The 12,689-nt window shown below is 38.8% G+C and overlaps 1 protein-coding gene across 1 annotated transcript; it reads left to right on the top strand.

Moving 5' to 3' along the window:
- Nucleotides 1–6,860: 6,860 nt before the first annotated feature.
- On the top strand, nt 6,861–11,045 carry MRPS17 (mitochondrial ribosomal protein S17). The gene is made up of 3 exons (XM_070946277.1): nt 6,861–6,899; nt 8,767–8,915; nt 10,621–11,045. The coding sequence occupies exons 2-3, from the start codon at nt 8,793–8,795 to the stop codon at nt 10,909–10,911; spliced, it is 414 nt and encodes a 137-aa protein (XP_070802378.1). The 5' UTR covers nt 6,861–6,899; nt 8,767–8,792; the 3' UTR covers nt 10,912–11,045.
- The last annotated feature ends 1,644 nt before the right edge of the window (nt 11,046–12,689 follow it).

Here is a 12,689-nt window from a genome sequence, read left to right as displayed (position 1 = left end):
AGGATCAGATATAATGCTGCTGAATCTGGAAGTTGAATTTAGCTTCAGATAGATTCATGGTTCACCATCATTTTGACTAATCACTCTTATCTCAAAGAGTCCTATCAGCAAGCTTCTGGTTTATCTCTAACAGTCCTATCAAAGAACCTTCTCTTTCCTTTAGAGGCCAGCCAGATGTTTTCAGAAATGCTAAATAACATTCATTAATTTGATCCATTCTCTTGAAAGTCATCTTAAGTGGTGGTGATTGCAATGTTATAGCAAAAATTATCACAACTAGTTTTAAAATTCTTGTGAGGCAGGTGGCTATATAAATTTGACTAATAATTAAAAGGCAGCAAAAGTTTTAACTATTGGTGCCTTAGGCACCAAAAACCGCATAAACGTTTAGGCCAAGATAACATGGGAGAAACAAGCCCAGACATTCATCAGAAATAAACTCCACCTTTTAGCCAAAGAACAAGTTTATTTTCTTTTCAAGTGAAGGCTGCAGGCAAAAATATCCCAAATGACATTTGGAAGATCTCTCTGGAAGCAGATAAAAATACGTCATGGAAAGGATCCAACCTAAAGACCATGTTAATTGGATAGTGTCAATAAATGTATTGAATATTTGTGGGGCTAAAAATAGGCTGGATTTACTAGGGAATGCAAATAGTTTGTGAAAACAGGAAGATAAAAAAAAGTAACTGTCCTATGAAGTCAGCTAAATACCTATACAACTTGATTGAACAACTTACATTAAATCCTATGATCCTTTCCTCCTGCCTGTAATTCTGTGCCCAAAGCTTTCCCAAAGCTTTAGGGAATCATGCAGATATTGATGACTAAATATCCTATCTTTTCTGATTTATGCAACTGACATCGAGTGAATGGAAAAGTCTATCCAAATCTTGGAGTGGGGGACAGCATGTTTTCAAGGGGCATGGAGAGAACAGCAAGCAAAAAGAATTCAGAGGCAGTGGATAAACTGACAACTGAAAAGTAATACCACTACAGTATAGTAATTTGTTCACATGATGGTCTCAGCTTCTGTTGGATTTCTGCATTTTTAAAGACTAAGTGTAACCTGGGAAACCACCTTTAGTTAATACAAATGTTTTTTTTTTAAAATCCATTCACTTAATCAATTCATTACAACCCTAATTTAAATGTTTCATGGGTGGTAAATAACTCTTTTGCATTCCATCGTTCTACTGAACATTGGCCTTACAGACTGCCCACAATAAAGAGTTAAAAATGAATAAAACAAACATAAAATCAATATAAATATGCCAAACAGCCCATTAAAAAACATGTAAACAGAATTCAACTCCAGAAGACTGCAGAAAGGCTTAAAAAACTGTTGGCATATGAAACAGAATAACATTAACACCTGCAGAATACAATACCTTGGGGCAAATATTTCAGAATCTGGGTTCCAGCAGCAAGAATGTCTTGTGGTAGCCAGTCTCTCAAATCAGGCATGACCTGCTCAAACCATTTTGCTGCCCCAGACAGATAACAGAAACAGCCCACGTGTACAAAATCCAACTGGACCAGAGGCTGAATATTTCATTTTTCATTTTCATTTCATTTTATTAGATTTCTATACCGCCCTACTCCCGAAGGACTCAGGGCGGTGCACAGCCAAACAATAAAAACACATACAATACAAAATTTAAAAAATTGAATAAAATCAAATTAAATAATTTTGGCCCCGACAAATTTAAAACCCCAAACTTTTAAAACCAATTTAAAATTGAATATATAAAATACTAAAAGATATTTAAAATTTTAAATATCATTATATAATGCCAACATTAGCAATAAGATGGCGAGTTCAATTCTCACCAGGCTCAAGGTTGACTCAGCCTTCCATCCTTTCTAAGGTAGGTATAATGAGGACCCAGATTGTGGGGGCAATAAGCTGACTTTGTATAAAATATACAAAAAGTATGAAGGCTATTGCTTAACGCATTGTAAGCCGCCCTGAGTCTCCAGAGAAGGGCGGCATATAAATCAATTTTTTTTTTTAAATTGGCTTAGTCAGCAATGGGGTGAAGGGCACTGCCATCTCCACTCCGATATGCTACCTGAAGTTCACAACTCATCAAAATAGGTTTATCTAAAGAAGGTCTCCAAGAGCCAAGGAAAAGTAGATCTTGAGACCCCAAAATCTTGACCTAGGAGCTAATCCTATTACATCGCCTCCCTCTTAAACTAGTTTAAAAGCATGTTCCCCGTTTTGCAAACGAGACTAGGTAAACTCTGCTGTATGAATTCATAGTTAGGACTGGGAGTGAGTCAAGAACTTTGGGGTTTAGGGTTCCCATCTCCATTATTCCGGACAATTTGGGGGGGGGGGGTGTTTCAGGTCTTGCATTACACGATAGTGCTGCCTGAATGGATCAAATACCTTGGACAACCAGCCCACTCAGAAGAAAACTCGCAGCGACCCCCGTATTCTTTTGCATAGAGCGTGGAAGAAGGAAGGATGCCGGCTCTTTGAAAAAGAGAGTTTAGTCAAGCCTGAGAGATCACGCGAAATGACAGATCACCCCAAAGGCTCCCTGGAGAAATGTGGGGCGGATCCGGCAGGAGCGAGAGAGCAGGGGATCACTGAAGTCCCCGCGTGAACAGTAAAGGCGCCAATATGAACCGTGGTCCATGTCAAGAGAGCGACAGGGGAAAGAATGAGAGGATAGAAAGAGATTCCCAGCATGGTTTTGCATACATAGAATATGTGTGTGTGCGTGTGTCTTTCTCGCACAGCTCTGTCACTGTTTTCCATTCCTGGATCTGAGATTATAAATTAAAACACATTTTAAAAAGCAGAACCCTTTTGCTAAACCTAGCGTTATCTCCCGCTTCACATACATGGTACTAGTTTTACAATGCTGTTGCTAGAAATCTCTCCCCCCCCCCACCCCCTCCCCATAAAACTGCAGAGAAAGAAAGACCTGGTCGAATTGCTTTCTTACCGCTCGGTGTGCTTTGCACGCTTAAATTCCACGGTTGAAGTCAAGTTGGCGTCTTTAATCCCTTCCCTGACTCAAGAGGATCTAAAAACAACGTCCGTGAAGTTGCAATTTGTAGCCCACACGTGCATCGTCGCTGGGGAGAAATAAGATCCAAGGACTGACCTGTCAGCGGCTCCCCTTCCTTTGTTTGCTCTAAACTGGAGCATGTCAGCTGGACCGCCTTCAGAGAAATCAAAAGAATTTACTTTCCCAGGTGATGGGGGGGGGGAAACCATTTCCTGCCTGGGTGCTCTTTAGACTCCGCCCACTTTACCATCCCTATGAGTTCTTAAATACTGTTTACCACAAGGGGAAAAACTCCAAGGTCTTCTAACATCATTATAATCCATTCTTTCCTTCTAAGTTCCGCATAATTAATCATTAACAATAGTCACAGCATCAATATTTGTAATGTGTAAAGTGTGATGAACTGTGACTAATTGTGTCTTTTTTATTTTATTTCTCCATCTTTGCGTGTCGGGACACCGAAGATAACTTGTACTGAATCATCTTTTACATGCTTCTTGTTGCATGTATTTATATCCTGCTTTTCAGTTGTACAGCTTCACAGAAGGGCAGGCAGATAACAAAGGGTTCCAAATATACATGCATATGTGCACGTGTATACATATACATACATGTGTGTACAAAGGTGTATGTATATTTGTTGGTGATGGGGTATAGGCTTAGCAGATAAAAAAGTTGAGCTTGTCAGCTGGAAAACTGAAAGCCAGGGTTTGAGACTCCAGTGCTACATGGGGTGAGCTCCCATTCCTGCCTCAGCTCCTGCTCATCTAGCAGTTTGAAAGCATGCAAATGGGAGTAGATTAATAGATATCACTTCAGTGGGAATGTAACAGCATTCCGTGCGCCTTTGGCATATCACCATGCTGGCCACATGACCACGGAAAATGTATTTGGACAATGCTGGCTCCCTCAGCCAAGAAACGGATATGAGCACAATGCCCTAGAGTCGGACACAACTAGACAGGAAAATCTTTACTATAAATATAGATATATAGATAATAGATATATACTGGTAGATAGAGATATAGAAATATAGAGATAAAAATATTATAGATATATAATCAACTACCTAAAAACTTTGAAGTATATAAAACAGCTCCCTTTGAGGGAGATGGCAGTGAAGAAAAACAAAATATAAATAAAATAAAATTGTAAGATGTAGAAAAAGGGAATTTCAGAAACCAAATGCTACCCCTATGAAAGCTCTTTCTAGATCTATGTTTTAGATATGTAGATATGTAGATATTTACCATACTACAACTGCTAGGCTTTAAGGTGCTATACGTTTTTTGTTTCTTTAAAAAAAAACAACTTTGGTTTTTATATACAGGTATCCTTGACTTATGACAATTGATCCCAAAATTTCTGTTGCTAAGCAAGGCAGTTGTTAAGGGAGTTTTGCTCCACTTCATAAACTTTTTTGGCAGAGTTGTTAAGCCAATCACTGCAGTTGTTAAGTTTGTAACATGGTTGTTAAGTAAACCTGGTTTCCCCATTGACTTTACTGATCAGAAGGTTGCAAAAGGTAATCACCTAACCCTGGGACATTGCAATCCTCATAAATACATGCCAATTGCCAAGCATCCAAATTTTGATCATGTGATCATGGCAATACTGTAATGATCAGCAGTTTGAAAAATGGTCATAAGTCACTTTTTTCAGTGCTATTATAATTTTGAACAGTCACTAAACAAATGGTTGTAAGTCAAGGACTGTACACACAAAAATGCTAAAAGAAAAAAAGGGAAGGGGCATATACACGGTCTGAATTTTAATAAAGGCTGTTTGCAGATCCATTGTTAATTGAATAATGGTTTATTGAACAATCAACCATCTTTATGCTACCCAGTAATAGGCTAGATGCCCATATATAATGCTAGTATTTTGCGTGAATGCAACCAAAAATTTCCTTGCTCCTGAGAAACTACAAGTAAAGCTTTAAACAATCAGCAGACCAGCACTTGTAGAAGCAAAAGAAATGATAATCTCCAAGTGAGCAAAATATCCAAAGATAAAGCACAAACATTTCATACTTTTTCTCCAGAAGTGACATTCAGACAGGACCATTTGATGCCTCTTGGAAACTTATAGTAAATTCCTGAGTGAAGTTAGGCAGTCCTCTATGAAATGTTGCAATCATGTTTTCTCTCAATGGGAAATCTGCACAGAAATGTTGGGCATTCTTTATCACATTTCTCATGCTGATTGAGGAATTCTGGGAGTTGAAGTCCATACATCTTCAGATTCCTGAGGCTGATAAACATTGCCCTTAATCAAATAAAAAGGCCTGGTGGTACCTCGTTGCAAAAAAAGTTCCAGAAGAATATCTCACATGCATGAGTTCCATAGTGGCATGTTGGAAAAGAAGTAAATTTGAAGCAGATCTCAGAAGGTAAACAACAAATTTTATTCCTTAGTCATATAACCATATCAAAAACTTTAAAATCAGTATAGTGAAAGTAGTACTCATACTCATAATCATACTTTTTGCAGTGAAAACCTATCTGTTTAGGTAGTCTATCCTCTTTGAAACAGCCTTTGATGTAAACATTTGTCTTTCCAGTGATATACAGGTTCATTCCCTGCAGGAAGTATAGTTTCACCTGTGTGTCTCAATATTTGTTTAGTTTTTAAATAATCTAAGTAAATAGTCCTTTTTGCAGAACATAATTTGCAATTATACAGGATGTGTGTGATGTCTTTTTTTCCATGGAGATATTGATAGAAATTTAATACATCTGCCTTTTTCAAATACCAGTATGGAAAATGATGGGAAAGCTTCATAAACTCCTCAAATCAGTTTCCATTTCTTATGGGCACTTATTTTCTTGGCAACAATAATGTAGATGGTTCCCCCTTGCCTTTTTCCAGCATATTATTAGGTGACACCCTACACTGGTCTTTCATGCAACTATTAACCAACTACGATCTTGTTCAGTTTTTTTTTTTAGGACCACCCAAAGAGGAGCAAGTGCTGCCACCTACTGTGACATTAGTTTTTGTATCACCATGTAGATGTTAAAAGCATAAGCAGCACAACAGAAAAAAATACCATTTTAAAAGGGATTTTAAAAAATGTCTAACCTCACTTATACAGCTTTTAATGACATACTAAAGCCACTTTGGTCTAGTCTAGTGGTTAAGGCACCAGGCTAGAAACCAGGAAACTGCAAATGCCTATGGAGATTCTCTGTCATCCAGGTCATGGTTGTCCCAAAGGTGCTTTTTTTCAAGAGGCAAATGGACTTTCTGGTTTTTCTTTGAAGACGTTTCGCTTCTCATCCAATCAGAGCTGAAGAAGCTTCTTCAAAGAAAAACCAGAAAGTCCAGTTGCCTTTTTAGCATCTTTGGGAGGGGAAACTGCGAGTTCTAGTCCCAATTTAGGCATGAGAGCCGACCATGTGACTTCGGGGCAGGTCCATCTCAGTCCAATTTACTTCTCAGCTTTACTGTTGTAGCAAAATAAGAGGGAGGGAGGAGTACCTAAGTACGTTAGATGCCTTGATTTATATTTTATTTATTTATAACAATAAAGACGGGATGATAATTTTTTTTAAAAAAAGAGGGAGGAAAGCAATCTGCAAACCCTCTGCACGTTAGAAAAAGCTTCAGTTACACTGAATTTGCTTTCCCCATTGTTATCAAAGAAATGCTTGTCAAAACCACGTCGCTTTCAATGACGATGCCAGTTTCACCCAAAGCCACCCCTCCTTGAAACCGGAACGCTGCACTACCGCAGCCGCGAAAAACCCCCTCGGCGGCTGCCACGCCCCCTTTTCTAACGCGTCATTACGGAAACGGCGATCCTTCCGGCTCTGGCTCCGCCCTTTCCTTCTTTGGATCCCACCTCCCGGTTTCAGCCAGAAGAGCGTAAGGGCTTCGAATGACTTGGAGTGGGGGGGGGGTGTAAATGGGTTATCCGGTACCCGGAGAAAGCGGTGTTTTCCTGCCTCTGTGGGGCTGGGAACCAAACGGGAAGGGCGGATTCGTGGGAGCTGTGCTGGGAGGCAGATAGTTTCGAGTATTATCTCCCGTCCGGCACCTCTTTTAAAATGACCGGTAGAGAAGAATTTTAACGTGGATGTCGGAATGTTAATTTTTTTTTCTATATCCCACTTTTATTTTCATAAATAACTCAAAGCGGTAAACATGCCTAATGCTCACAAAGGGGCTTTTTCAGGAGGCAACTGGGCTTTCTTTTTTTTTCTTTCACAACCGTGACCTGGATGACTTGAGAACCTCTTACAGACTTTTATGCCTAATGCTCAGTGGTGAAATCCAAATTTTTAACTACCAGTTCTGTGAGCGTGGCAGGAGAAGGTTACTGCAAAATCCCCATTCCCACCCTACTCTGGGGCCAGCCAGAGGTGGTATTTGTTGGTTCTCCGAACTGCTCAAAATTTCCGCTACCGGTTTGTTTATTTATTTATTTGATTTTTATACTGCCCTTCTCCAACAGGACTCAGGGCGGTGAACAGCCAAGATAAAACATAACATATAAAATTTTTTAAAAAGTTTAAAAGACATTAAATAATTTCGGCCCTCAATTTAAAACAACCCAGTTAAAACCAATTTCAAATTAAAACCGAAAGGATGGGATCAAGCCAGCCCGGCTAGATGAAATAGATGTGTTTTTAGGGCTCGACGAAAAGTCTGGAGATCTGGTATTGTGCGTATCTCGGGGGGTTGGTCGTTCCAGAGGGCAGGTGCCGCCACAGAGAAGGCTCTCCCCCTGGGGGTCACTGGCCGACGGCACCCTGAGGAGGCCCTCTCTGTGCGAGCGTACTGGCCGGTGGGAGGCTATTGGCAGTAGAAGGCGGTCTCGTAGATACCCCAGCCCTAAGCCATGGTTCTCCAGAACCTGTCAGAACCTGCTGAATTTCACCCCTGCTAATGCTCCTTACTCCTGCACATTTTAGACCAGCGTTTCCCAAACTTCAGCAACTTCAGGATGGGTGGTCTTCAACTCCCAGAATTCCCCACAGGGGATCTTAAACAGATTTTGTCTTGTGCACCAATTGCCCATCTTCCTGGGCCCAGCAGCCACCTGCTTGTGGTGAATTGTGCCTTAGTCATCTGTTTGGATTACTGTAACATATTGTACATGGGTCTGCCCTTGAAGTGCACTGCAGCTGGTCCAGAATGCAGTGGTACAGTTAGTTTTTGACATTCCTTGTAACCCTGCTCTGCAAGTTGTTCTGGCTTCCAGTAGGTTTTTGGGTGCAATTCAAGGTGCTGGTCATTATCTATAATGTCTCATAGGGCTAGATTATTTGTGGAACACCTCTCTCCCATTGTTTCTCCCCATCTCATTATCTGTAGTAGAGAGCGTATTTTCCCAGTCCCTTCTATTACATAATGTCGTCTTTATGGACCCTGGCTCCACCTGCCCTGTGGAATAGCATTCTCTGGAGATTCAGATTACTTCAACCTTGTTAGCCTTTTGCAAGGCATTGAAGACCTGGCTGTTCCCCCAAGTATTTGAGTCAAGAAGTAGATGGGTTTTGTTGTTACGGGTGAGTGGAGGGTTTTCTTAGATTTAAGGGTTTTAATTTTGTAAGGTGCCGTAGTCAATTGTGTGAGATGGATAGCTGTTTAAGCATATAAATAATCATTTCTAAGAAGAAAGTTGAAATATTAGGAACAATTGTATTTTAGCAGAAGGTTTTCCAGGTGTGTTGGCTTCAACAATGCATGAAAGTTCTGTACTAAAATTATGCTTACATTTGTTTTGCAGAATACCTGAATGATAGCAATCAAGTCATGTCTGCATTACGTGGAGCTGTTCATGCAAAATGGATAATAGGGAAAGTAATTGGAACCAAAATACACCAGACAGCTAAAGTGAGAGTAACAAGGCTGATACTGGACCCTTACTTAACAAAGGTAAAGATTTCTCCAGAGCTGGAAGTGTAAGCTGTTAAACTTCAATTTCTTGAATCATTTCTCACCATTGCCCAATTCATGAGTTACTGAGAAAATCATTATTATGAGATCTTGTGAGAAAAGACGACATAAAAATGCAATGCTAGGATTATATAAGATGCTGTATGTCTTAAAAAGTGGTCTTCAACCACTTGATGAAAGGTCCTAATCTTAATGCTAACATGCAGTTAATTCAAATTAATTTTATCTGGTCTGACAGTACCTTTATAATATTTCTATCTAAGTATGTTATTTTAAAATTAAAAAGCAAAAAAAAGTCAAGAAAAGAAAGGCACACGGTTGTATTGACTTGAGAAATGTAGCTTGGTGCAGGCACAGGGAATGTTGATCTTGGCATTGGTTAAAGTTTTTTAAGTTGTTTTTAAAACAAAAACAGATTCTCAAATCTCTAGATACCCAGAAAAAACTGGCATAAATCATAAATATATTGAATTGGCTATGAATAACAGTGAAGAAAGTTAATTCTGTACATATTTAGTTTATAAATCTGACTGAATTGTGGCACTGAAAATTAGTTCAACTAGTTGTGTCTGTGTCTATCTGTGTCTATCTATCTACTCTCAGCATTTTTGACAAGACTAAAGAGAATCTGTTAAGAGTCTCCTTTTCTCATGAGATAAAGAGACAAAGGTGACACTGCAGTGGCACTGGCTGGGAATGTCAGTTGTAGGCTTTGGATTAAGATTGTATTACCTTTTTAATTTTTTTTCCTATTGTAGTTTCCCAGACAAATACCATTAAATAATCAGATACTGGTGGATAAACTTCATTGAGGGGTCTTCTTTATTTCAGTCTCTTCTCTCTCATGTTTGGGTACAATCTGACTGAAGTAAGGATATCACGGCTTGCTCCAGAAGTTGTTGGTGCTCCATCACTGGAGGTTTTAAAGAAGAGATTGGACAAGCATTTATCTGAAATGGTATAGAGTTCCCTGCTTGACCAGGGGGTTGACTAGAAGATTATGTTATTCTGTTGTTCTGTGTATTTCAGTTACTAGTGGTATATAGTATTGTTTATCAATATTAATGCCAGTGAATAAAATATCAAATTAGGAGAGAAATTAGGAGTAATGTTTGCAATCTAGAAAGTTCACTGGATAGCACCAGTAAATTCTCTGTTAGATTAAATTACCTACATATAGTTGTCACATGGGTAAAGTGAATGGAGGCATACTATGTATCTGCACTAATTCTTATAAATTTTATGGTTTTTTTAATTGCAGTCTTTAAACTCAAAGCCCTCACATTTGTAAAAGTATTTTATATGGTGTTTCCCACGGCCGCTACCAACCACAAAAGCCAGCTGAGTGACCTTGAGCTAGCCACTCCCTTACAGCCCAAATCAGACTCTGCAACAAGCTAGTTGAAAAATGATACCCCTTGCCACATCATGCGCCAATAAACTTACTGTAGGAACTAGGCCAGCATAGTACAAAACAAATAGACCCTGGAACTAAGCAGGACAAAGAACAATATAATTTTCTATGGCATTTCTTCCAATTCAAATTTCAGATGCTCTTAAATATCAGAATACTTATGCCCGGTAAAGATTTAAAACCAATCTAACTGAAGGCATCATTGTAATCTTTTCCAAAATAACACAACCACCTCTTGATCTTCACGCTCTTTTCCTTCTTCTTCTACAGTTCTACAAGAAGCGAAAAACATACTTTGCTCATGATCCTCAGCAACAGTGCATCGAGGGAGACATTGTCCTTCTGAAAGCTTTGCCTGAACGAAAAAGCAAGAATGTGAAACATGAGCTTGCTGAGATTGTGTACAAGGTTGGGAAAGTAATTGATCCCTTGACGGGGAAACCGTGTGCAGGCCAGAAGTTCCGGGAAAGTGTAGCCGACACAGAAAATCTGACTGACAGAGATACTAGCTTTCTTAGTGAAAAACTCCAAGAATTAACCGTTTCTTCTCCAGACAAATGAAAGGTTGGAAAATAATTTGGGACTTGTTTGCCTGTCTCAAGGAAAAGGTTTTATTGATATATGTAGGAAGCATGATTAATAATAAACTGAAGTTAGTGTGTACGTCCAATAAAATGTTACCATTTGTTTTTAAAGTATTATATGTTCACTCCTGCCTGAAGGAACATAAAGCGATATACAAACTGAATATTTTAAACAGTTCCAGTAAAGCACTAGAATTCAGTTACAACCGATATAATAAACAAACAAATCAAAGCCAAAAAAGCAAACAAAATGATGAGGAAATACTGTTATCTTATTATTGGAAATAGTAACTTGTTTATTCTGATGTTTCTCTGAACTGAAACTTGCTTCCTGAAAATATGGGGAATTCAACTTCGGAGAAGCCTATTCAGTTTAGTTGTTTGGCTTGAGTAATACTGTTTTACTATTTTTTTAACCATTTATAGTTAATGAGAGGATCGTTTAGTAAAAAAAAAAAGTTTGGATAGCAATTTCCATCATCAACACTTTCCTCATCATTCAGTAGTGGCCAAAATTGTGGAAATCTTTTGGGAAAAGTTTATTTTTTAAAACTACCGTATTTTTCAGAGTATAAGACACACTTACCTTTTTTGGTGAGGAAAACAAGAAAAAAAAATCTGCCTCTGCCTCCCAGCAATTTTGCCTCTGTTGCAGCAAACAGCCTGCTTTACTTTCATTTTCGTTTTCAGCATAGCTTGATTAGCACAAGGGAAAAAAACCCTGCTCCAGCAACTTATCTCTTTGCAGCAAGCAGCAGAGGCTGAGCAAAACAGCTGAGAGTCGGAGGCCAATCCAATCAACTTGTGCTGTGTTGAAGTTGAAAGATGATTTTTCTTGCTGCTTGCTGCAAGGAGGTAACTGCTGGGAGGCAGAGGCCAAAGGGTGGGGGCCAGTGGGTGGGTTGGGCTACATTCGGTGTATAAAACGCACCTACATTTTCACTCCCTTTTAGGGGGGAAAAAGATGCGTCTTATAATGGTAGCTAATAACACCACTTGGAGTAGTACCATAAAATTATATATCAATGGAAAGATAATTTAATCAAGAATGTAATGTAATAACTTTTATGAAGGATTTGCTATTAGAATAACAGTTACAGTATAAAGAAGAAAAGTCAAATGTAGAAAAAACGAGATATACAAAAATTATCACATCAGTTAATACTTAGTTGGGTAACCTTTAGCATGAATTACGGCCTTACGACGTCTTCCCATGGAGTGAACCAAATCTTTCAGTTCTGCAGCTGTTATAATGTGAAACCAAGATTGAATGATTGCTTCTATTAACTGGGTTTTATTGCTGGGTTGTTTCTAACTAACAAGTTTCTTTAGTCAGCTCCATAGATTTTCAGTTGGGTTAAGGTCTGGGCTATTCCCAGGCCATTCCAGCAGTGGAATATGACTATGTTGAAACTCCAAAAAAAAGTGGTATTATTAACTATCAAACCTCAAAAATACACTGTCCTCAAAGGGTTTCCACAATTTTGGCCACTACTGTACAGTATGCCTGATAGCTGGCCAAAACTTTCCTGGCCGGAATTTCATTTTCCTACTCTCCTACACAGTACACTGCTAATAAAAGTATACCTCTACTGTAATATTGTATTGACATATACAATCACCATTTCTTGAATCAGATTTTGCTCTTGTGATGACTACATGGGAACATCTTTATTCAATTTTTATGCTGCCTCTCTCCCCTATAAAGTCACTCTTGTAGGTTTTTATTTTTTGCCCCCAATATCAAAATGGTTT

Source organism: Pituophis catenifer, unplaced genomic scaffold (assembly GCF_029215685.1).
Source record: "Pituophis catenifer annectens isolate HBS135680 unplaced genomic scaffold, rPitCat1.0.hap2 SCAF_1, whole genome shotgun sequence".
NCBI lineage: Eukaryota > Metazoa > Chordata > Lepidosauria > Squamata > Colubridae > Pituophis > Pituophis catenifer.
The sequence above is the reverse complement of the archived record's forward strand: the minus strand, read 5'-3'. Positions and strand labels throughout refer to the sequence as shown.

Coding starts and splice junctions, on each gene's coding strand:
- MRPS17 (XM_070946277.1), top strand. CDS start 8,793: ATGTCTGCATTACGTGGAGCTGTTCATGCAAAATGGATAATAGGGAAA. Junction 8,916..10,620: donor TGGACCCTTACTTAACAAAG/GTAAAGATTTCT, acceptor CTTCTTCTACAG/TTCTACAAGAAGCGAAAAAC.